The sequence below is a fragment of the Syngnathus floridae genome, chromosome 4 (genome assembly GCF_059516105.1).
Source record: "Syngnathus floridae isolate MCC-2025c chromosome 4, RoL_Sflo_1.0, whole genome shotgun sequence".
Lineage (NCBI taxonomy): Eukaryota > Metazoa > Chordata > Actinopteri > Syngnathiformes > Syngnathidae > Syngnathus > Syngnathus floridae.
Genome location: NC_142416.1, coordinates 20,229,237 through 20,251,319, shown reverse-complemented (window position 1 = coordinate 20,251,319; position 22,083 = coordinate 20,229,237). Strand labels below are relative to the sequence as shown.

The 22,083-nt window shown below is 49.7% G+C and overlaps 4 protein-coding genes across 6 annotated transcripts in view; 2 read left to right on the top strand and 2 right to left on the bottom strand.

Annotated features, from left to right (window-relative positions):
• LOC148399874 (protein ELFN1-like) overlaps window positions 1-3,527 on the bottom strand; it is a 34,048-nt gene extending 30,521 nt beyond the window's left edge. The window contains exons 1-2 of one of the 2 annotated variants that reach the window (XM_088373648.1): window positions 3,368-3,527; window positions 1,625-1,739 (exon numbers count right to left, since the gene is read on the bottom strand). The gene's annotated coding sequence lies outside the window, so the exon portion shown is untranslated. The remainder of the gene's footprint in view (window positions 1-1,624; window positions 1,740-3,367) is intronic. The other variant, XR_015858008.1, reaches the window with a different exon arrangement.
• A 129-nt stretch (window positions 3,528-3,656) lies between these two features.
• LOC148399873 (sialoadhesin-like) lies at window positions 3,657-6,969 on the top strand. 2 transcript variants are annotated; one of them, XM_088373659.1, is made up of 8 exons: window positions 3,658-3,982; window positions 4,583-4,948; window positions 5,085-5,294; window positions 5,364-5,714; window positions 5,803-6,042; window positions 6,163-6,514; window positions 6,581-6,632; window positions 6,694-6,812. In XM_088373659.1, the coding sequence occupies exons 1-8, from the start codon at window positions 3,952-3,954 to the stop codon at window positions 6,751-6,753; spliced, it is 1,662 nt and encodes a 553-aa protein (XP_088229785.1). In that variant the 5' UTR covers window positions 3,658-3,951; the 3' UTR covers window positions 6,754-6,812. The 2 variants fall into 2 exon arrangements, with proteins under 2 accessions (XP_088229784.1, XP_088229785.1); XM_088373658.1 differs by having other exon boundaries at window positions 3,657-3,982; window positions 6,581-6,969.
• On the bottom strand, window positions 6,818-18,096 carry LOC148399872 (rho-related GTP-binding protein RhoU). The gene is made up of 6 exons (XM_088373660.1): window positions 17,992-18,096; window positions 17,789-17,929; window positions 9,128-9,385; window positions 8,574-8,632; window positions 8,436-8,465; window positions 6,818-8,036 (listed from the first exon to the last, which is right to left on the bottom strand). The coding sequence occupies exons 3-6, from the start codon at window positions 9,381-9,383 to the stop codon at window positions 7,521-7,523; spliced, it is 861 nt and encodes a 286-aa protein (XP_088229786.1). The 5' UTR covers window positions 9,384-9,385; window positions 17,789-17,929; window positions 17,992-18,096; the 3' UTR covers window positions 6,818-7,520.
• On the top strand, window positions 14,997-21,205 carry dla (deltaA). The gene is made up of 11 exons (XM_088373655.1): window positions 14,997-15,391; window positions 15,508-15,822; window positions 16,317-16,377; window positions 16,472-16,729; window positions 17,673-17,733; window positions 17,810-17,940; window positions 18,273-18,442; window positions 18,523-18,739; window positions 18,812-19,577; window positions 19,855-19,963; window positions 20,337-21,205. The coding sequence occupies exons 1-11, from the start codon at window positions 15,335-15,337 to the stop codon at window positions 20,340-20,342; spliced, it is 2,151 nt and encodes a 716-aa protein (XP_088229781.1). The 5' UTR covers window positions 14,997-15,334; the 3' UTR covers window positions 20,343-21,205.
• Window positions 21,206-22,083: the final 878 nt, after the last annotated feature.

Below are 22,083 nucleotides of genomic sequence, written 5' to 3'. Positions count from 1 at the left end.
ACAGCTCCTTATCCGTCCTTCTTGTGTCTTTTCAGGTATGGCTTCTTGAGATTTTTTTTTTTGTGTGTGTGGGTTTAGTCAGCAGTGACTTATACTAAATTTCATGTTGCTCGATGAAACTAGCTTTGGGGGCTGAATTTTTTTCCGATGTGCTCGATTCGACGCTTTGCACTTTTGTTATTCAAATGATTTTTCCTTGAGGGCTGGCGGAAATTTCTAACAGCCAGCTTACAGGATTAAATAACTCCCCGCACACATAAAACGAGGCAGGGAGCATAATTAACCCATGCGAGTTCATTGATTATTTAGATCTGTCAGCAACGACATCATCAACAACAGGATCACGGTCGCAATTCAAAGGTCACATGACAAGAGATGGGCTCTTTCCTGTAATTAATCGGCAAAAGTCCAGGATGCGATTTTATTTACCGTCGTTAACATTTCGCCACGCAGAACGCTACGTAAAAACTGACATCATTATCGCCATTCCGTCGGCGAATCAAATGCAACAAAACGTGCTTGGCTAGCTGTTAGCATCGTTAGCCTACTTGTTTTTTGTGACTGTGCTTAGCGCAAAAACAATCAAACGTGGTACAGTCACTTAAATCACAAAGAAATAAATGATTATATATTTAACACTTGATTAATGCCTTCGTTAAATGAAAATGTGACCACTCGCCAACAAAAAAAGACAGCTAGCGCTAAATGTACTGGATCCCTATTATGGTGGCGACACTATCACGTGAACATTGTTTTAGAGTGAAACAAAATGCAGTGGACGCTAATAGCTGCCATAACTCACAGCCACTTTAACGCTCCCCTAAAGACCCCAGACGCATATACACACATGCATGACACTCATTCATCTACATGTTAAGCGCACCGGAGCTCTTTCAACACTCTTAATGGAGCGCCTTGTTAACAAGTCCGGGCGGAACCGCTATTATTTCCAAATAAATGCTCAACATGACACTGCTGACCAAGTATTTGTTGGGGGCGGCATGAGCAGGCACGAAAAAAGGGCAGGCTTGATGGCGTCAGGAGTCGGCGCGATCGAAACGCTGCGTGCAACGACCAGCGTAGCTACGCGACATCTTGTCTTGTTTTATTCTGGCAGCAATTACGAGGAGTTCCGCTTGACGTTTTTCGTGATCTTTTCAAGGAGACGGTTGTGTGAAGTGGCCTGGAAGGGAACATAGAAAGGCCAGAATTGAAGCGGACTGACAGGGGAGCCCTGAGGGACGCCAGAAGGGAACATAGAAAGGCCTGAAATGAAGCGGATCGATTAGGGAGCCCTGAGGGACGCCAGAAGACTAAGAACACTAGCCAGAACATGGGACAATGTAAAAGTGTCTCGGAATGGATTCAAATACTTAAGATTGAAGTTGAATTTGCTCCATGACCACATTCGTAACTCAAATCACTCGTATGACAAATCTGATTTGGCATTCAAATAATTCATTTAAAACAACTCGTAAAAAAAATGAATCTTGACTGTGTGTGTCCGTAGCAGCCTCGGGAATGAAAGCCATTTTGCAAAGAAGATGGCGAGCGCTAATTAACGACGACAACAGCAGGAGCCTTAACGGCGACGTTTCACCCAAAGAAGGTTTTGGCTGCCAACCTATTTGTGCCTCGCAGCTTCACTCGAGTGGCGAGCAGGCGGCAGGGGGAGCGTCGCACATTACAAGGACCAGATAGCCGGCTGAAATTCAAACTCCGAAAAATGATTACTGGCGCTGAGAGGGAGGGAAAGAAAAAAAAAAACTGTCAAATGCGACAAGCTGCTATAAATATTGCACACGCACGCACGCACACACACAATTCAATTTTCAGCCTTTTGCACGGTTTACGAGATGTCTTTTTGCGCGGCAACGCATTACACCAGACAGTGATTTTAATGAGCACACAGTGAATTCCGCTGCGGAGATTTAAATGAGAACATGACTTATTCCTGTCGTGCGCGTGCGAGCGAGCGCGCGCTAACATATACGACATGCTACTAAAACAAAAGCTCATTTCCTGTTTGCTCCCTGTGTAGCACGTCAAGGCCATCCATCCCGGCCGGCTTTCATAAACATCGGCGGCGAGTCGTAAAACGTGAAGTCGCGTTAAGGCGCCGCTAATTTCAAGCTAAGCTATCATACCGACGCTGTACCGACTTGAAGACAAATTCGCTGACTTATGACGAGTAAGCGACAAAAGCTACCAATCGGTGATGATTGGTGTGTGTGTTATCTGCTACTGTGCTAGAAATGATTTAAATGAAAAAAAAATCAAGGCTGGAGAGATTTGAGTTTTGATTTTTCCCTCTCCGGCGCTTCACTCGATCTGCGCTGTCGTGGAAGGTTTGTCCTTTGTCGTAAAGCAGTGTCACGCAGCGGGATGAGTTACGAACACAGGAGAGGAGCAAGCACTTTGAGGACGGTTACTTTTGATGTACTGTGTGAAGGCGGCCCAGACTACAAACTGACTCGCCGCGTGTTTAGAAAATCCGGCTGGGCGGGATGGCGAGGCCAGAGCGATAAATCCGAATCAAAGACGCCACCGCAATGTAGCGGAATGTCATGGAAGTTGGCAGTGATGTCACCGATGAAGAGGACTGAAAAAAAATTTGCATATTCAATCAGTGCGAACAAAAAAATCGCAATGAGATTATTTTTCAAAATGGTTCAGCCCAACTCTCCACGGGGGCCAAAATAACCCAATTTGGGCGAAAAAAATGAACCGATCCAACTTTCTGCCTTGTTTTGCACAAAACAGGCCAATGTCTTGCTATAGTTGGTTGTTTTGTGCTGAATGAGCAGAAAGTTTCACCCAGGTAGTGGATCAGTCCATTTTGGACCCAAGTTGGTTTGACCCAACAGTAAATGAAATTCCATCATATAAATGATTGTTTTGATCTCCAAATGAGTCTGCCTATGTGGACCTGAAGCAGAAACATTTGGCCATCACTGATCTAAGCGAAACTAATTGTCGTCTCTCTCAACACGTTTGTCTTCATTTGGCCGTTTGGACACGCAAAGGTCCAGGAGTGCATTGGAGCCGCTTCCCGCTGGCTGGCTGGCTGGCTGGCTGGCTGGCCGCCCGCCCGCCATGGCACGTAGACCAGCAGCTTGCCGCCTAGTGAGCTTTCCATGTCCTCCGAGACATTAACGTTAGCGTCCAGATGTAACGTTAAACCAACGGCCTTGAAAAAAACGGTTTGATTACGAACACATTTTACGGTACGGTGAGAACATTTGCGTTATAAAATTTTGGAATTAAAAGCAAAGATGAAAGATAAGCTACGTAACGATGTCAATTAAAACCAAAAGACGCACGTCGCTACATAGGAATCGCAAACAAACAAAAAAAAATCACCTACTAAAGCACATATTTCTTGCATATTCCTTATTCCTTGGATATTTTCCTTGCTTCACCATTTTGCTTGGGTTTAAGTGAACTCCTAATACACATGGCAGCATGTCACTTTGCATTAAAAAAAAAAAAAAAAAAAAAGTCTGTTAGCATTCATTTCCTGCTTGGCCACTTCCTTTTCCTCTGTGATCGACCACCTGTCATTTAAAAATAAAAGCTCTTACCTGTTCTGGAGGGCCGGATGGAACAACCCATTCTGTGGATTCGACCGCCCTCTAGTGGTAACCGCCAAAATGCAGCACATGCATGAGTCCCCCAGTCAAGCTTAGGTTGGGTTTCAAGCCTGGCTATGATTATGGTTTTCAGCCCAGGCTAAGATTTAGTAGGGCTTGAAGTTTTAAAACAAGATTCGGGAGGTTTAGCCTAAATGTTGATTTTAAAAACAAAATATGGCCACTTGAAAAAATGTTCCCACGACTGATACTTGAACGCTTGACTTGAAGTGTGAAAATGAGGAAGAAGGTCTGCGCTCGCTCACCGATTGAGATCTCGACTGATTCACATCCACCACCCAGCTGGTGAGCAGCAAGTATGATTTTCTTTTTGCTCTTCAGCGTACAAGGTAAGACTCATCTGTATTTTGCACATTTTCAAAAGGTGATTGTTTCCTGCAGCGTCTTTGCAAAATTTGTCCTTGCTGTCACACAATCAGGACAAACTATGGATGGAATCAGAGATGCTTGCAAAACCAAAATACGCTTATTTAGCAATTTATGAATCCTGCTGCCGGTCATTTTCCTTGGAATCAAATATTGAGGTGTTTCAAATATTGACGTTGGAGGACGAAGGTAATCCTGGTCCTTCTGGTCTTGCTTTGGGGGTTGTGAGAAGTACACATGAACTTCAGATGCGGGTTCAAAATTTTCATGGCTCAATTGCTTGGATTCAAACGATTCGCTTCTCCGTCGTGAGCCGATCGGGGGAATCACACGGAACGGACCTCGACGGTTCCTCGGGACTCTCGGCGGCGTGACCCGGCTTTCACCTCTCTCCACTAACATGTACTCATTTCCTGTTCTTTCAAACATCCGCCCACCGAGCCACCGCAGAGATGTAACGCCATCTGAGTCACGTTGCGTCATCTCTCTCTCGGTCGGCAACTCGATTCCTGAGAACATGTTTGATCTTAACTCCAAAAGGCTTTGTTGTTTGTGAATTTCAGTGGTCCAAGCTTTGGAGGGACAACCTTGGGGAGGGTTTTACCCTTGGAAAAAGATTTGCGCCCTGACAGGAGCAAAGGCCAACCTTCGCTGCTTCTTCTCAGATCTAGAAAAAGTAGACGGCCAGGAAACCGTTGTCCGGACGACGCAGTGGTTCACCAAAGAACACGAAAACAAGCCTGAAGATCTGAACCTGGACCCCGACTATGCCGGCCGTCTGCACTACGAGTGTCACAGCAACTGGTGCGATTTGACAATCACGGAGCTGAGAGAAAGCGACTCGGGCACGTACAAGTTCAGATTCATCACCAACCAACGGGATGAGGGAAGCTACACCGTCAGGCCCGGAGTCGAGCTCACCGTCACCGGTACGGATTCCCGTTTGAACCACCGACAGAGTCAGAATCAGATTCCCCAATGCGGCAAAGTGGTTTAAAAATGCCCGTTCAAACGAGTCAAATGAGTCGTAAAGCGGTTCCTCTTGTTGCTCGCTCATAAATGCAGATCTCAGTGTGCAGTGGTTCCCAACTCATGTCAAGATTCTGAGCTGCGTCAGCAAGTGCAATCTGGGGCCGTCCACTCCGTACGTCTGGTTTGAGAACGGAGAGGAAATCCCAGATCAAAACTCCCAAGTGTACACACCGACGCCTGACTCGAAAAACAGCTTCTCGTGTGCCGTAGAAGGACACCGGCAACTTGTGTCTGCTCCAGTGTGTGAGTCGCTGCTCTGGAACGTAGCGCTTAGCGTCACGCTAATGTTAACGTGCTCCTTCAACCTTTCAGGCGTGTCCCGCTCCTGTAACAAGGTGCATTACGACAGCAGAAGCATCTGCGCCCTCAAAGGCGCCTCGGTGGACATTAAATGCACCTACAGCAGCTACGACCCGGTCAAGTCCAAGTTCTGGTTCAGTCCGGATCACAAACACTTGTGGACGAACGCCTCTGTGCCTCAGGACCTCCAGCTGGAAGAGCAGTATCACGCTCGTTCCGAGTTTCTTCTCCAAGCTGACGGACATTCCACTCTGAGGATCAAAAGCGTGATGGAGAGTGACGCCGCCGAGTATCGTTTCAAATTCACCACGCGAGATTTTGAGTGGACGAATAGCTTACCGGGAATCAATTTGAACGTCGCAGGTAAGTTCAAATGAGATTCAAGGTACGAAGGTCTCCAGCCACGGAATTCCCGGGAATTTGGGCCGGCCCGAGCTAATCTCGCCCGCAGCTTTGCAGGTGCGCGTGAACGACGGCATCCGAGGGAAGAACTCCAGCACGGTGGCGTTGTCGTGTCACAGCAGCTGCAGACCTTCAGCCACTTTGTCATTCTGCTTGTCACGGAACGGCGACCAAGAGGTTCGCTGCTTTCCTGACCGCACCACCAAATATCTGCAAGTGCTCTTGATTCCTGGAGACTACGTCACCTGCCATGTAGAAGGACATCCACTCAGCATCTCACCTCGCCTGTGTGAGTTAGAAGAAATAAAAAAAATATATATATATATATATATATCCTGACGAGTCGAATCAGAATGGCCCGATTCAATCCGAGTCAAACGGGCCACGTTGCTGCCTTCTTCTCCCGCAGATCTTCTGAGCCCCCCCTTGGTGTCGCTGAGTCATTCCGGTGACATTCTAGAAGGTGGTCGGCTAATTCTAAACTGCACCAGCGTCAGCGCTTTGGCCGAACACCGCTGGTACAAAAAGATGGGACCCGGAAACCACCAACTGGTCGGAGAGGGACCGCAGCTGCTCTTCAGCTCCATCAATTCTTCAGACTCAGGCCAGTATTTCTGCACTGCGGGGAACGGGCTGGGGACGGCGACGTCGCAAAGTGTGGAGATTGACGTCAGACCATCAGCGAGAATTCTAAACATCATCAGGTTGAGTGTGATGTTTGTGCTCCTGATCCTGCTGCTCCTACTGGCTCTCTGGATGAGGTACAAGCACAACATTTTGGTCCTCAAAATATGAGTCATACTCACTTGTGATCTCGACGTGTGCAGGAAAAAGACGTCCTCCAGACTGCGACCAAATGAGATCCGACAGTCCAAAGAGGTGATAGATAAAATGGAAGTCCTGCAGACTGATCCTGATCTTTTCAACCATGTCTCCTCAGAAGCGCCACCATGTGGACTACGAGAATATCTACGCTTCAGCGAAGACACGCAAACATTAGCAAGAGGACACGCTGTGAAGGACGTCTCGACTTTGCCAAATAAAACTTCTCGCCAGTCAGTGTACTCGTTTCAGCGTCTTTATACACAAATACGTTTTGTTGACATGGCAACAATCTGAGTGGACATATTCATTTGAAGTTTTTTAACTTGATCTTTTTTTTTTTTTTAAAGTGTATGGATTGACCGTCAACTGATGCTTTTACAAATAAACTTGTCGTGCCTGTCAAAAGTTCAAAAAGGTCTAATCTAGGTCAAAATAGAAATCAATCAATCAATCCCAAAGTCAATATGGAGGTCCAGTGCCAAAGTCAAAATGGATGATCAGTTTAGGTAGCAATGGTGCTCCATCTGGGCTTGTCTTTAAGTTCTTCAAAGATGCCAACTGTCACCTCCATTCTTCCTTAACGAGATTTGCGGTCACAAAGTGGAGCACGCCGACACACCAAGAGTGTCAGTGGCGTGTTGAGCCGCCATATGGCGGCGTAATCCCGCCCAGGTGGTCCCGTCGGCTCCAATTAGACGCCGAGAATCTCCAGCTCATCCCCCGACGCCGCCTTTTTTGTGCGTTTGCTTTCTGACCCATCATCTCAGGACGTAAGCTGTGTTTTGAGAATGGAGACTCATCTTTCCTTCCTTTGTGTCCTGAAGGTCCATTCAGCAAAGTCTCAGAAAAAGAGGAAACAATTCAACGACATGTACGTTAGGAATTTAGAAGCTCCATCTTGGTCGTGATCAACTTTTTCCTACAGTCAGTGTCTTGACTCGATTACATAGTCAGCTGGTCACAATTCTGTTCCCCCACCAGACATCGGATCTTCTTCCACCAAGCCTCCGAGAGCTTTTTGATTTTGTCAGGAGTCGTACTCTTGAGGGTCACTCTCTGTGGCCACACGCTAAGGTCGCCGCTAAGGTCGCCGTCATCTCGGATGTGCCGGATGCTCGCCAGGATGGCGCAATCAAAGGCTTCCTTCAGGTTCTTCTGGGTCAGCGCCGAGCACTCGGCGAAGCCGGCGGCGCCGAGCTGCCGGGCCAGCTGCAGACCCTCTTCCGAGCCCACCGGACGCTCGTGGCTCCGGGCCAGCCGGATCAGCACTTGGACGTCTTCGCGCAGGTCCAGCTGGGTGCCCACCAGGACGAGCGGGGCGCCGGGACAGTGGCGGCGGATCTCGGGAACCCAACGCTGGGTCAGATTGCGGAAGGAAGCGGGTCGGACCACGCTGTAGCACAGCAGGAAGACGTCGGCGTTTCGGTAGCAGAGCGGCCGCAGACGCTCCAGCTCGTCCTGAGAGGAACCAAACTGGATCAGAATCATTACAATTTCAAGCGGGTTCCGACCAAAACGGCCGACACACTGGCTCAATTCAACTCTTGACACTTTTATGCGGGTACAAACTCAAAGGAAAAGCGTTTCCTGTTTCTCGATAAGACTGATTTTGTAATTGAGGGTTTCCTGTTTCGCGGTGCGTCGTCAAAATTCACCCACACGAAACGATTAGAATCATAATGTTGCCGAATTTGGTGTAGAATATCAGGTGACATGTTAGAAAGTAACACCAAGGTCCTATGAAAATGGGCAAAAGTGGCTAAAATGAAAATGGCAGACTTTTGAAAGTCTGCCAAATGTCATATCGTTCAGTGAAACAAATCAAAAAGTCAAGTTGGATGATAAGTGATGACTTACATTGATGGATTCATCAGCAACTCCCCATTTCTACGGCGACAACATGGACAAAAGAATACACATTATTACAAAGGCGTTAGCGGAGTGAGAAAGCCCACATCGGCAAGTAGGCGTGCGTGTGTGTGTGTGTGTGTGTACCTGTCCCGCCGTGTCGCACAGCTGCAGTCCGATCGGCATCCCGTCCACCACCACCACGGCTGAGGAGACAGCGGAAAGGTTAGCGCTGAAGCTAGGCTAGCATAGAATGCGGAATACAATTGGGAGGCATAACTCAATAAAAATTATATTAAAAAAATATGGGAAAATAAAAGTAATAATAAATACAAATAATAATAATGGGGTAAATCAATATATTTTTTATTAATAGGGGGTAAATCAGTATATCACGGACAATAATAGGAGATCAAAAACTAATGTGATTATTAACGGGGGTCCTTAAACTCATATGTTTAACAAGGTCATAAATCTGATTAACCGCGGTGCTTAACATCTGATTAGCGGGGTCATATGTTTGTCTAATTAATAATGGGGGTTATTAATCCATCTAGTGGGTTTGGGTTCATCATGGGGCCTACAGCAATATAGTAGTTACAAATAGAGGGGGGGGGGTCATAAACCATTTACTTTTGGGATTTGTTTTCTGTAAATCATCTGAATTGACATCTCACGCCGTTGAAGGTAGCAGCTCGTACCTGTGAAGTTGTCGAAAGCGGTGGGCACGTATCTGGCGGGGTACCCGTTGGTGGTGTAGCTGATGACCAGGCTGCTTTTGCCCACCGCGCCGTCTCCCACCAGGACGCAGTTGACGCGGCGCTCCGGCGCGGGGCCCGAACGCCGCCGCTTCGCGCCCAAGTGCAGCGGGAAGTGGCGGCGGCTCGGCGGGGACGGCGGGGGCGCCGGCAGCGACACGCGGCGAGGCTCGGGGCCGCTCTCGTCGGCGGGAAGCATGGCTGATGAAGAAGAAGGAAAAAGACAAAGAAGAGCGCCGAGTGTCAGAGTGCGAGCATCCTCCCCGTTAAAGTGTGTGTGCCGCTGTGTGTGTGTGTTCAGCTTTCTCCTGATTGGCACTCGCTAAGGAGCTTATGCAGAGTGGACACGCACGCGCCTAGCAAAGCATTGCAAGTCAACCACAAACATACTTCTACCATAGCCGTCGTGTTAAAAACCTTCTAAATAATGACATTTCATTGACCTTTGAACCTTTTCACGTCGCACTAGAGGGAGCCGACGCACTACTGCTGGTAGCAAACTTTGAAATTGATTTGTATAACTAGTGACACAACGATAAAAATACACCAATACACAAAACTGACGTCATCTGTACAACTGACATTTATATCACTGATATTGATTGCTCTGAAACTGATATCAACTCATACGCTAGGTTGTTATAGCGAGGATGTGGCGCCCTCTTGCGGCCCAACCTGTCAATTGAATATTTTAACTGATAGGAGAAACGCGCGCACACAGACTTGAAAAAGACTAAAACAGACACACAAAGTTGCCATTGGAGTCTTGTCCAGCCTTCCTCCCCTCATCTGATCAAATCTCATCAGAATCTGCGCAGAGCAGGCAAATACATTAAGTCAATTTAGAGATTACACACACGCACGCGCGCGCGCGCGCGCGCACACACACTCCTTTCCTCTACTCCTCTTTATGATGGGATCAGCTGAGAGACGCTTCCCCGTCCGTCTCTCCCTGGGGGGACGTGATGGCGGTGGGCCTCCATAGTTATGGCCCCGCGGCCATCTGTCAGCGTGCGCATTGACGCGGGCTCCAGAAGGCCGCAACATGTGCGCATTTAAATGGAGAGCGCAACTTTCCCAGGACACGCGGGCCTGACCCCGCCAGCCGCCATACCCCCGCACCAGCCAGCCAGCCAGCCGCCCGTCCGCCCCCCCCCCCACACACACACACACACGCCCTGTCCCGCGACCGGGAACGCCACCCCCTTATCAGACCCCGCCCACCTGCTCCTCCCTGCAGGCACCATGATGGATTTCCAGTTTTCCATTTCCAAAAAAACTCAACAGAAATCTCAACAGAATTCAAAGAAGAGAGAACCATTCTGGTTGATTGGCGGAATAAAAAACAAAAAAGTTTTTTCGAGCGGGAGCGGGTGAAAAAGCCATGTGGGGGTCAGCTGATTGGTAAAACCGATTGTGTGTGTGTTGGGGGTTCCGAGGGGGTCTAACAGGATTGGTCTTGTGTCTTGGCAGGACAATGGCAGCAGCAGGCTCTGTGGGGGCGGGGGGGGTCACACACTTTTGCTTTGTAGCTCGGTCAACAGGCGTGTGCCACGGGTGTCGCCACCCTTAATGCCCTCCCCCCCTCCCTCCTGTCCGGGCCACCATGAGAACGTGAGGACCCCCGCCCCGCCTTCCGAAGGGGGCGTGCTGCTTCTTATCTAAGATTGACAAGCCATCATTACAATCTTCATTAGACGGCAGCACATTGAAGCATGCGAGGGAAAAATACACAAAGGGGAGGGGGGGTGGGCTGAGATGGGGGAATAAATAAAATGCTAATGTGGTTTGGTAAACAGGGCTGATGAATTAGGCTGGCTTGATGCCGGTGCAACTTTGCCACTTGGAACAAATTGGGGAGGAAGCTCATTGGCTTACCTGATCCGTGACACGTCACGCTGCCGACTCCGTGGAGCTGCCCTTCGCGTTCACTTCGATGCTATTTGTCGCGTCACCGCTGACAGAAGAAATTAATCCGCTGAGCGATATGGGACAACACCAAGGAAAAAATGTTGTTTGGTTACGGAAGCGTGCAGCTGCCAACGTGGATGTAACATTTTGGACTGGCAAACTTTCAAAGGTTCTTGTAGGCCAAATGTTATTTGGAGCGTTGTGATGGGGCTGAAGGTGGTGGGGGGTGGAGGTGGGGGGGGGGGGGCACATGACGCTGCAGCAGTGGCAGCTGGCAGCCCAGCTTGCAGGGGCCATCTCAGCACAATGGAGAGTCTTCCCTCGGGAGCCGGTGATTTAGGACATGATTCTCTGGATCTGGACGGAGCGGCTCCCGGAGAGACCGGCCGGCCGGCACCCTCCTCCCTCTTGAAGCCACCCTTCACGCCCGCCCCCCTTCCCATCGTGCATAAGCTCTCTCCGGGGACAAGGAGCATTCCTGAGGTGTAGCACGCTATAGGGCGAAGGCGGGGGCCGGACACAATGGGGGCGGGGGCAAGAGGGGAGGGGTTGGCTGGGGGGGACAACAGGTGCGTGTGGATCCTCTGTCCCGCAGTGGCAGCTGAGAGATAGGAACCGGGGGCGATTATGGCGCCATTAAGCACCGCTGCCCCAGCAATGGGCTGTTGTGCGTCTTTTTCTGGAACAAAAAGACGCCTTTTCATGTGTAACCTGGTCTTCCGACAGACGCCCCCCTCCTTCCCATGCCTTTCATCCACCCGGCCCAGGGAGCACCTGCCGCCCCCGATCGGCCTGGGGGTTCCGACTGGGTTCCCGGCAGCGGGCCTACAACATGGAATCAACGAGCCAATCGGAGGCCGGAAATATGCCGATGTCATCGCGTGGCATTTCGAGTCGAACACCTCGGAGCACATTTCAAATGAGCAGTGGCGCAGCAGATTGTTTGGGACAGCGACTCAACAGAGCGCCTGTCTTGTCCTGGGGGGATAGGCCGTATTTGGTTACTGCCCCCCCCATCGCACCCCCATTGTGGGCCCGCTGGGCTCCCATGGAGGCTTGAAAGGCTGTTTGGGAGGTGCGGTGGGAGGGGGGGGGGGGCAGGTGTGTGCATCTGTTCCAGTCAAGGCAGATGCTCGTGGTTGGGATAGAGACGGTGATTCAACACAGACAAGGGGGAGGCGGGACTTGGGGGGGGGGCAGAACTTCCTCAAGTCACACAGGTCGTCGTTCAAAATAGCCAAACCAAATCTATTTTCTGTAACTCATCTTAATGAAAGAAGTATCCCATATAGTATCCATTTCGTGATTAGATTTTTTTTTAAATGGTGTTTTTAAATCAAGTGAAGCCCTTTGAGACTTTTTTGTAGTAAAGAGTTATATCAATATTTTTGACATGGCATGAAATCCATTTTATTTGATACATTTTAACTTTATTACTTCTCTCTGATCAAATAGCAGAGCTCACTGTACTTTTGGTGGGATCGCCATTACAGTGCCACAATGACGTCATCATGAGGTTTTGCAATTTTTTTGTAGAATTCATTCATTTTTGGGTGTGTGTATTGAACATGCGTGGCGTTTGCTTTTCAAAACACTGGCACGCGACTGGGCACGTAAGGACCACGCCTACAACCCCCCCCCCCCCCCCCCCCCACACACACACACAGGCGCGCGCGCAAAGGCGTCCCTGGGCCCCCACGCGTTTTACTGGCGCACCAATTTAAACTCAGCACGTCTCGAGGAACCTCCTTCATGAATATGCAAACGACTAGACTCTCGAGGAGTCCCGAATGTCAAGAACCCAAAATAAGTGGAGCACCCTGCCTGCTAGTACGCATGCGCGTCATTACAAAGTGCGCCTTCCATTGTCAAACACCACCAGCGTGGCATCACACGCGTATTGATATTCCCCGCAAGCGCACGAGCACATGCACGCGCACACACAAACATGCACGATCACCCCTTCCCCTCCTCGTCTCTCATCATATGATCGATATCGTGTGATGGGCGCCGTGTTTACGTTCCCACGAGTGACCATGTGGTGTCTCCTCTTCGGAGACCCCCCTCCCGCCCCAAGCTCCCTCACCATATGGCCCCTGAGGGCCCATACCGTTACAGCTCCTTAACATGCTTGCAGTCGCGGGAGCCCGCCCGCCGGACATTGGGACATAGAGGCGAGATTGAGGCACCCACTGGGGGGGGGGGGCATAATTGGAGATGGAGGAAGCGCGCGGTGGTGGGCTTCGGGGCTGTGGGCTCGTGGCAGATGGCGTGCAAGGGTCTGTCCGCGTCTGAAGGCGTGTCGTGGTCCATCACTGAACACCTCCTAATGCCCCACGCAGCACCCCCCCCCCTACACACACACGCTGGATTCCCAATCGATGCCGATGAAAACGCATCAATGGTTGCTCGCGCGCACACATAAACACGCTCACACTAACACACGCGTGCACGAACACAACTTACTAACTTGTTACCACACTCACACTTTCACACACGCACACTCGCTCGATCGCACACTGACCGAGAAGCCAGAATAGAAAGTAAGGAAGCCAACTTGGAGCGTTTTCGCCAAACCATCCTATGACGTCACCCAAAACAAATAAACAAACGGAGTAGCTGGAGTCTGACGTCACGTGACGCCAAGAACGTACAGGGCAGAGACACCCTCGTGCACGCGCCAGATGTGTGCATGCGCGTGGAGTCTGTGGGGAGGGGGGGGCACGTGTGTTCAGGGGAGGGGGGGTCGCGCCTGCCTGCCTGGGCCGGGCGCGCGCATGCTGTTGTGAGAAGAGCAGGTGCGAGCTGAATTAGCATACAGCTGAGGGGGAGGTTGGGGGGGGGGGGGCTCCTCCTTGGCTTGCGCGCACACAATGGCAGGCACAAGTTCCCCCTCATGTTGGCCACGCGAGCCACATACACACAATGTACACAACGCACAATGTAAAGCTACACACGCGCGCATCATGTTGCTTGCAAGCGCAAGTTCGTTGAGCGCACAACTTTGCCAAGGAATGTTTTGGAGCAAATAGGAAGAAGATGAGGAGGAGGAGGAAGAGGAAGAAGAGGGAGGAAAAAAACAATCAGGCAAGCTTACAAGTTGTGTGCCAAGATTGTGAGTGGGTGTGTCCCTGTTGAGGCAATAAACGAACTCTTTTGGGAAGTTTGAAGGCAACAAAAGGAAACCAAGTCACATGTCAACCGTTTGGGAAGTTCTCACCAAGTCCACTAAGGAAAAAAAAAAAAAAACTCTCCTACTTGATGTGCAGAAACATGTCAAGTTAGCTGTGTGTGGATGTTTGACAGATCTCAACACCACAAACTCCTCAATCGTGAGGGAAATAAAGTTATTAGTCATATTAATTACATCTTAGAAGAAAGATGAGAAGTTAAATGAAAGAAAAAAAGGTGGTGGGACAACTTGGAAGTTTGGAAGACAACAACACAAACTCCAAAGACGTTTTCAAAGAAGTTTTCATCACCACCCCAAACTCGTCCAAAGATTAAAAATGATATCTAAATCATTTTCAGCATCAGATTAAAAAATATATAAATCATTAGCCGTGTTGCAACTGCAGGGGGATGAGAAGAAATTTGAAGGAAGCGAAAGGAAACAAAAGCGTCAGATGTCAACCATTCGGAAGTCACTAAACGTCAAATAAAACCAGAGAAAAGTTTTAGATTTCCTGTCGTCCGCCCGACGTGCTGCAGGACGACCAAGCTCCTCCTGCATGGCGTGGTGCATGCATGGGGAGCGCGCACGAGCGAGGGCCAGATTGGGGGGAGGAAGACAAGAAGGAGCATGAGGAGGAGGAGGAGTAGGGCTCATTTGCATGTTATTAGCATAGCATGTATATAACCGGCTGCAGGCGGCCTGCGCCGGACAGCCGGGAAGAAAAGAAGACCAAGGAGAAGGAGACGAGGACAGACAAGAAAGGAAAACATGTTGGACTCTTCCTCAATTAGGAAAGGAGAAGGCCACCTTTGTCTGGGATTATAAAGCCACTGGAACGCTTTTTTTTTGTAAACAAAAGATTATTTGATTCTTTTTAAATTACAATTTTCAATCTTTCATCTCGGAAGAAAGTTTTGGGATTAACAGTTTCGCTGTGCTTTTTTTTTTTTCTCAACTCCTCCGGGACGCGCATGCGCGGTGGCGCTTTATGAGCCGCTCCATGCATCTTCCTAGCGGGCCCGTTTAAACTTTTTTCTTTATTTATTTGTATTTATTTATTTATCATGTATTTATTAAAGATGCTGCTGTGCGTCGCGGTGCTGGCCACGTTGCTATGTCAGGTAAGTGGCATTTGGATTTCCTTCAACGTGAACTTGGGAGTTGGGCAATAAGTGGCTAAATTCGCTTTTTTTTCTGATGCCGCCTGGCGCACGCTCGCTCGTGCGCGCGCGCGCAGGGCTTCTGCTCGGGGGTGTTCGAGCTGCGCCTGCAGGAGTTCCTCAACAAGAAGGGCGCGCAGGGCAACAGGAACTGTTGCGGCGGTGGCGGCGGGGGGTCCCCCTCGTCGTCGTCCGCGCAGCAGTGCGCCTGCCAGACTTTCTTCCGGGTGTGCCTGAAGCACTACCAGCCCAACGCGTCGCCCGAGCCGCCATGCAATTACGGAGGCGCCGTCACGCCCGTGCTGGGCGCCAACTCTTTCCAGATCCCCGACGCCATCCCCGAGAGCTCCTTCAGCAACCCCATCAGGATCAACTTTGGCTTCACTTGGCCGGTAAGCGCGAGGCGGGAAGGGAGGCAGGGAGGGAGGGGGGCTGGCGGGCGGGCACCTGTCTTGGAAAATCAATTATCTCTCTATCTCCATCGTCTGGTGTTGACTTAAAAAATCGGAAATCACAATTTTCCCTACAAAACAACTGATCTTCTCACTTTCTCTCCTTTCGTTGCCTTCACGAAAATCAGAAATTCCACTTTCCTCTTCCAAAAACATACTCCAAATTCTCCATTCTATCCATTCTTTCCGAGCCAATCCTAAATTGCTGCTCAATTTGCTTTTTCCATCCATCTGGTGGTCTGTTGCCTTGGGAAACAATTTGAGATGGTCCAAATGTCCTTAAATGTCTGTCTTATCCATCCATCCGGGTCAACTTGGGCGGATGGAAATGATGTTGGGGAGGGGAGGGGCGTGTTTGCGTATCGGCCCTCCGGGGCTTGACTTATGACACCGCTGGGGGTTCGGCAGCTTCACCAAGCCGCTTGTCTCCTCAGGGGACCTTCTCGCTCATCATCGAGGCATTGCACACTGACTCCAAAGATGACCTGTCCACAGGTAAGACCACCCCCACCGTAACATAAAGTGATTCTTTCAAACACCACTAGAGGGAGCAAATGCACAAACACGCCTGTTCTGTCGCCTCCCGCAGAGAACCCGGATCGCGTGATCAGCACCATGAGCACCCAGCGCCATTTGACGGTGGGCGAGGATTGGTCGCAGGACCTGCACACGGCGGGCCGCACCGAGCTCAAGTACGCGTACCGCTTCGTGTGCGACGAGCACTACTACGGCGACGGATGCTCCGTCTTCTGCCGGCCTCGCGACGACGCCTTCGGACATTTTACGTGCGGAGAGCGCGGCGAGATCCTGTGCGACGCCGGCTGGAAGGGACAATACTGCACCGAGCGTGAGTACGCACACACAATTTAAATGGGAACAACATGAAAATACAAATTATTGACATTGCAGCAAATATATTTGTTACCTCAACAAAGCAAATTTGCACAAGCCCCAAGTTTAAACAGTTGAATTGTTGCCTTAAATTTAAATGAAATATTTTTTGCTGTAAATTTTCCACAAAAGAGTGTTCTTGTCGGCTCGCTACACAATTAGCGTGCTAGCTGCTAAGTCGGCATATTTATTCCAGAGAAAGATTTGACACATGGACATGCAAACGTTGACCTTTTGGAGTTAAATAATATCCGGAAAGTCAGCATTGGTAGCAGGATGTGCCGTTAGTGTCGAGAACTTTTCTGGGAGTAAACAAGCCCTTCGCCCGCCTGCCCGCCAAGCAGCCCCCCCCCCCCGCCCCATGTGACACACGCGCACTTGATTTATTCCAAGGAAAGTTTTGGGGTGAATAATGTCACGCGTGCCATAAATTGACACGCAGGCCTCGTGATTGGCTGCCGCTGGTGGTTTGGGGTTGGAGTTGGGGGCTTTAGAAAGGGGGGGGGGGGGGGCGGGGGGGGGGCGTCATTGTTTGAAGTGGGCAGCTGCCGGCAGCTCTCAGACAATGGGGCAGCTGTCGCACGCTGGCAACACACTCGCCAGCTGTCCACTCTTATCTATCGGGGACCACCAGTGTGTGTGTGTGTGTGTGTGTGTGTGTAGGGTGAATAAAAGAGTTTTGAACTGCAGCTCAGAGGGAAAAAAAAAAAGACAGTGGCTGTGGGGGGGGTCAAGGAGAGAGGTGGGGGGGGCTGTGTGAGAGCGCGTGCTCACACAAACACACATTATCAACACACACATAGAAACAAGGAAGGCGCAAGAGAAAAACATACTTGCGCTAATGAAAAACAAACAAACAAGTTAGCTTAATGCTAATAATGCCGATTTGTGTTTTTTAGCAATCTGCCTGCCCGGCTGCGACGACGAGCACGGCTTCTGCGAGAAACCCGGCGAGTGCAAGTAAGGTTCTGCTGCAGTGGGGCCAGGCTCAAAGTTTTCCCGAGTACGCTCTTACCGTCCTCGTGTCGGTCCACAGGTGCCGGGTGGGCTTCAAGGGCCGCTACTGCGACGAGTGCATCCGATACCCGGGCTGCCTCCACGGGACCTGCCAGCAGCCCTGGCAGTGCAACTGTCAGGAGGGTTGGGGGGGCCTCTTCTGCAACCAAGGTGGGCACCATCATTAAGAACCAAACAGAAATTGGTGGCGCAGTCACATACCGTAAATCGAGCTCTGCTGCCCCCGCAGTTTTCTGGCGGTACTGCAACCCTCCGAGAGTTCCACTAATCTGAAAAGCCAGTTTAAAAGAAAGTCATCAAAGGAACCTCTTGTGCTCTTGAAACAAAAACCCTGATGCTAAGTCGCTAATGCTACAGCTGTGGTTTTGGAGGGAGGAGGGGGGGTAGCCAGTTGTCGGGGGCACGGATAATTGCTAACCGCAGTCCAGCGGGAGCAAAACATTCCGCGGGGGCTAATCCACATGTGTGCATCTTGTGTCCAGACCTGAACTACTGCACGCACCACAAGCCGTGCATGAATGGGGCCACTTGTAGCAACACGGGCCAGGGCAGCTACACCTGTTCCTGCAGACCCGGTTTCAGCGGCGCCAGCTGCGAGATCCAAGTCAACGAATGCGCCGGGAACCCCTGCCGCAACGGGGGGAGCTGCACCGTGAGTCACGTTGGCGCACAAACTCAAACAAACAGAGCTTTTTTAGGGGGGATTTTGACACGGTATCTTCTTGCCGTCAGGACTTGGAGAACACCTACAGCTGCCAATGTCCTCACGGTTTCTACGGCAACAACTGCGAGCTGAGCGCCATGACGTGCGCCGACGCCCCGTGCTCCAACGGCGGGCGCTGTAGCGACAACCCCGACGGAGGCTACTTCTGCCAGTGTCCCACCGGCTACGCCGGCTTCACCTGCGAGAAGAAGATAGACCACTGCACCTCGGCTCCCTGCTCCAACGGTGAGGACGATCAATACACTCACAACCAGATCATTTCAGAACTAGTCCTGACCGGGTCGTTTGCGTTCCCAGGCGCTCGTTGCGTGGATCTGGTCAACTCGTACCTGTGCCAGTGCCCGGACGGCTTCACGGGCATGAACTGCGACCACACGGGTGACGAGTGCTCCTCGTACCCGTGTCAGAACGGCGCCACCTGCCAGGACGGCGGCCACGGCTACGTTTGCACCTGCCCGCCGGGCTACACGGGGCGGAACTGCAGCTCGCCCATCAGCCGCTGCGAGCATAACCCGTGTCACAACGGCGCCACCTGCCACGAGAGGAACAACCGCTACGTCTGCGCCTGCGTCCCGGGTTACGGCGGCCGCAACTGCCAGTTCCTGCTCCCCGAGCACGCCGCCATCCGAGGTTCCGAGGTACCCTGGATGGCCATCGGCTCCGGCATGGCTCTGGTGCTCCTCCTTCTGGCGGGTTGCGCCGTGCTGGTTGGATTCTTCCGCTCCAAAGTCCAACGCGACGGCTCGGGGGAAACGGGCGGCGAGGGCGAAACCATTAACAACCTGACCAATAACTGCCAACGTGGCGAGCGGGACGGCCCGGTCGTGCTGACTCCGGGGGTGAAAAACATCAACAAAAAGATGGACTTGTGCGGCGGGGGGGACCCTGACGAGGGGGCGTCGCCCGGACGGCGGAGCTACAAGAGCAGACCGCCGCCCGCAGACTACAACCTGGTACGCGAGGTCAACTATGAGCAGGTGGCCAAAGACGCAGCCTGTGAGGACAAGTGCCAATCCCTGGACTCCTTTGAGTTTGAGGAGAAACACAGCAAACGCTTAAAATGGTAGGAAGATCTCCAACACCCAATCCTGAGTAGAGTTGTAGACTTTTTGGGAAAATAGATCCATGTCAATTGTCATCTGGGTCATCATAAGTTCATATAATTAGAATACATGGTATTATGTCATGGCATCATTTTCAGAAGAATACGGCATTAGATACAGTCTTGAAATATTGCCTTAGAATATTCATTCATTTTTCAGATGGAATTCCGTATTTGTGTAAGAACCTACCAAAGTTAACCTAAAGCTATTTTTTTTTTCCTTTCTCTTTCCCCACAGCGATACGTCGGAATTAAATAGTCCAGAAATGTCTGCATGTGCGGACAACAAGTACAAATCTGTGTTTGTCATGTCGGAGGAGAAGGACGAATGTATAATTGCAACTGAGGTGAGTTGTTGTTGATGTTCTCAAGGGAGCTTAGTTTTGGCTCCGTGCAACACAGATCGTAAAGTTTTTGCTTTTGTTGGATTTATGGTGGAGGGCTCAATTTCACCGACAGGTGGGCGCTCACAAGTGCTTTGGGTTCCGTTTGGCAGACAGAACATTTGGAGTTAGCTTCTTAGAAGCTCTGACTACCACTTTGTCATATGGTGTTCCACAGGGATCAATTTTAGAGCCTGTGTTGTTTTGAAAATATTTTTCATTTAATCCGTTTCTTTGCTTCGTATCTGTGTCGCACGGAGCTTTTAACTTTCCTTCCAGATGTTTCCGACAACTGCTTTTCATTTGTTGTGAAAAACGGATCTTCTACCTGTTGCAGGTGTAAAGGGGCCGGCGACGGGCTCGCTCATTTTGCTGTATGGGAGAGTTTTTATGCTCCTTGATGAGATGCTGCTCTACGCTCGCTGCTGCTGAGACCTTTGACTGATATTCAGACTGAGCTGGTTCTCGACTGGAAATAGGAACCGGCGGGGTCGTTCGTGTAAGGGGAACAAAAAAAATGTCAAGTTCACGGTTAAACGTAAACGGACGCTTAGCTTTCTGTTCTGCCTCTTTGTCGGGCATCGGGGAGTACAAATGAAGAATAAATATTAAATGGACTGTAACGAATAATTTCAGAAAAAAAAAAAAAAAGGCGCCAAGATAGGATTTTTTTTTATTTTTTTGTTTTGTTTTTTGCAATGTTTGCACCCAGGCCTTTTTCTCAAACCCAGGAACCGCATCAAACGGCGGATGTTTGGCCATAATGGCCTCTTCGTAAAAAAAAAAAAAAAAAAAAAAACTGGTCGCTATATGACCTTTTATGAATTTTTTTGCCCTCCAATACGCCAGTGACAAAAGCATTGTCCTCTTCTTCCTCTAAACCGATTGTCCTCTTTTTGTAAAATAGAAGAAAAAAAAAACGAGAAAAAATTATGATTTTATTCTGATTTAATTTAAGTTAATTTAAGCATTCTGTGTTATTCTTATTTTGTATTGTATATTTGTGCTTGTTTGTCAGGATTATTTAAGTTGCTTTCTTTTGACGGATGATGATGATATTTGCAAAGGCACTTCAGGTCAATGGGAAGGAAAAAAAAAAAAGTTATTTAAGAGGAATTGTGCTGTACATTTTATTCTTCTGCTGTTTGTCAATGAAGGAATTAGCCAAGACTATTTTTGCAAATAATAAAAAGAGACTAAACGTGCTCTGCTGGTGTGGTGTGGCCTCAATCTGTTGTCAACCCCGCGGCGGCCATTTCAATGGATGCACTGTTGGCTGCCACCCCGACTTGAAAGTGTCTCCTTGGAGACAGAAAAGTGTGAGCGTGTGTGTGTGTGTGTGGGGGGGGGGGGGGGGGGGGGTCTATTCATGCAAGACAATGTCGCTCCCGCTGCTACATTTAACACCAACAATGGTCCAGCTTCTCAAATGGGAAGAAACTTCAGTGAGAGAACTAAAAAGAAAGTAAAAGTTTTAAAAAAGTTTTTTGGGCCTTCAAGATTGATGGCCATAGTTGGCAGAAACTGGAAAAACTTTTTGGGAAAGATTAATTTTTCTTACCTTCCAGCTTACTTCTGACATCTGTTAGCAGAATTGTGCCCGACGCTCTTTAGCGCTTCACAAATGCTAGTCGACTGAAATGGACAAAATTGCAAATTATTTTTCACGTAAGAAGCACGTCATCATGTATGAAATACATAGACAATTTTCATTTTCACAATCTCAGAGGAAGCCCAAATGTCTGCAAATCATTTCTCACAAACACACACACACAATGGAGGCCCACACAATGGCGCCACTCACAAAAGGCCCCCGGCTCGAACCTCAGCACGCTGGGAGTAAAAAAAAAAGCATGACAGATGTTGGCCGCCAGCAGATGGACTAAGACAAAAACAAAAGTTCAAACATGGTGTGGCACTCCACGGGCTCTGCTTTTTTCTGGACAAATGTTCAAATTGGGAATAAATTAACTTGTTAGAAACGGTGATACTGTTCACTTTGACAGTAAAGCAAAAAAAAAAAAAAAAAATTGGTCGATGGAAGAGAAGCATTTACTGCCATCGACTGAAATCCACGTTAATGA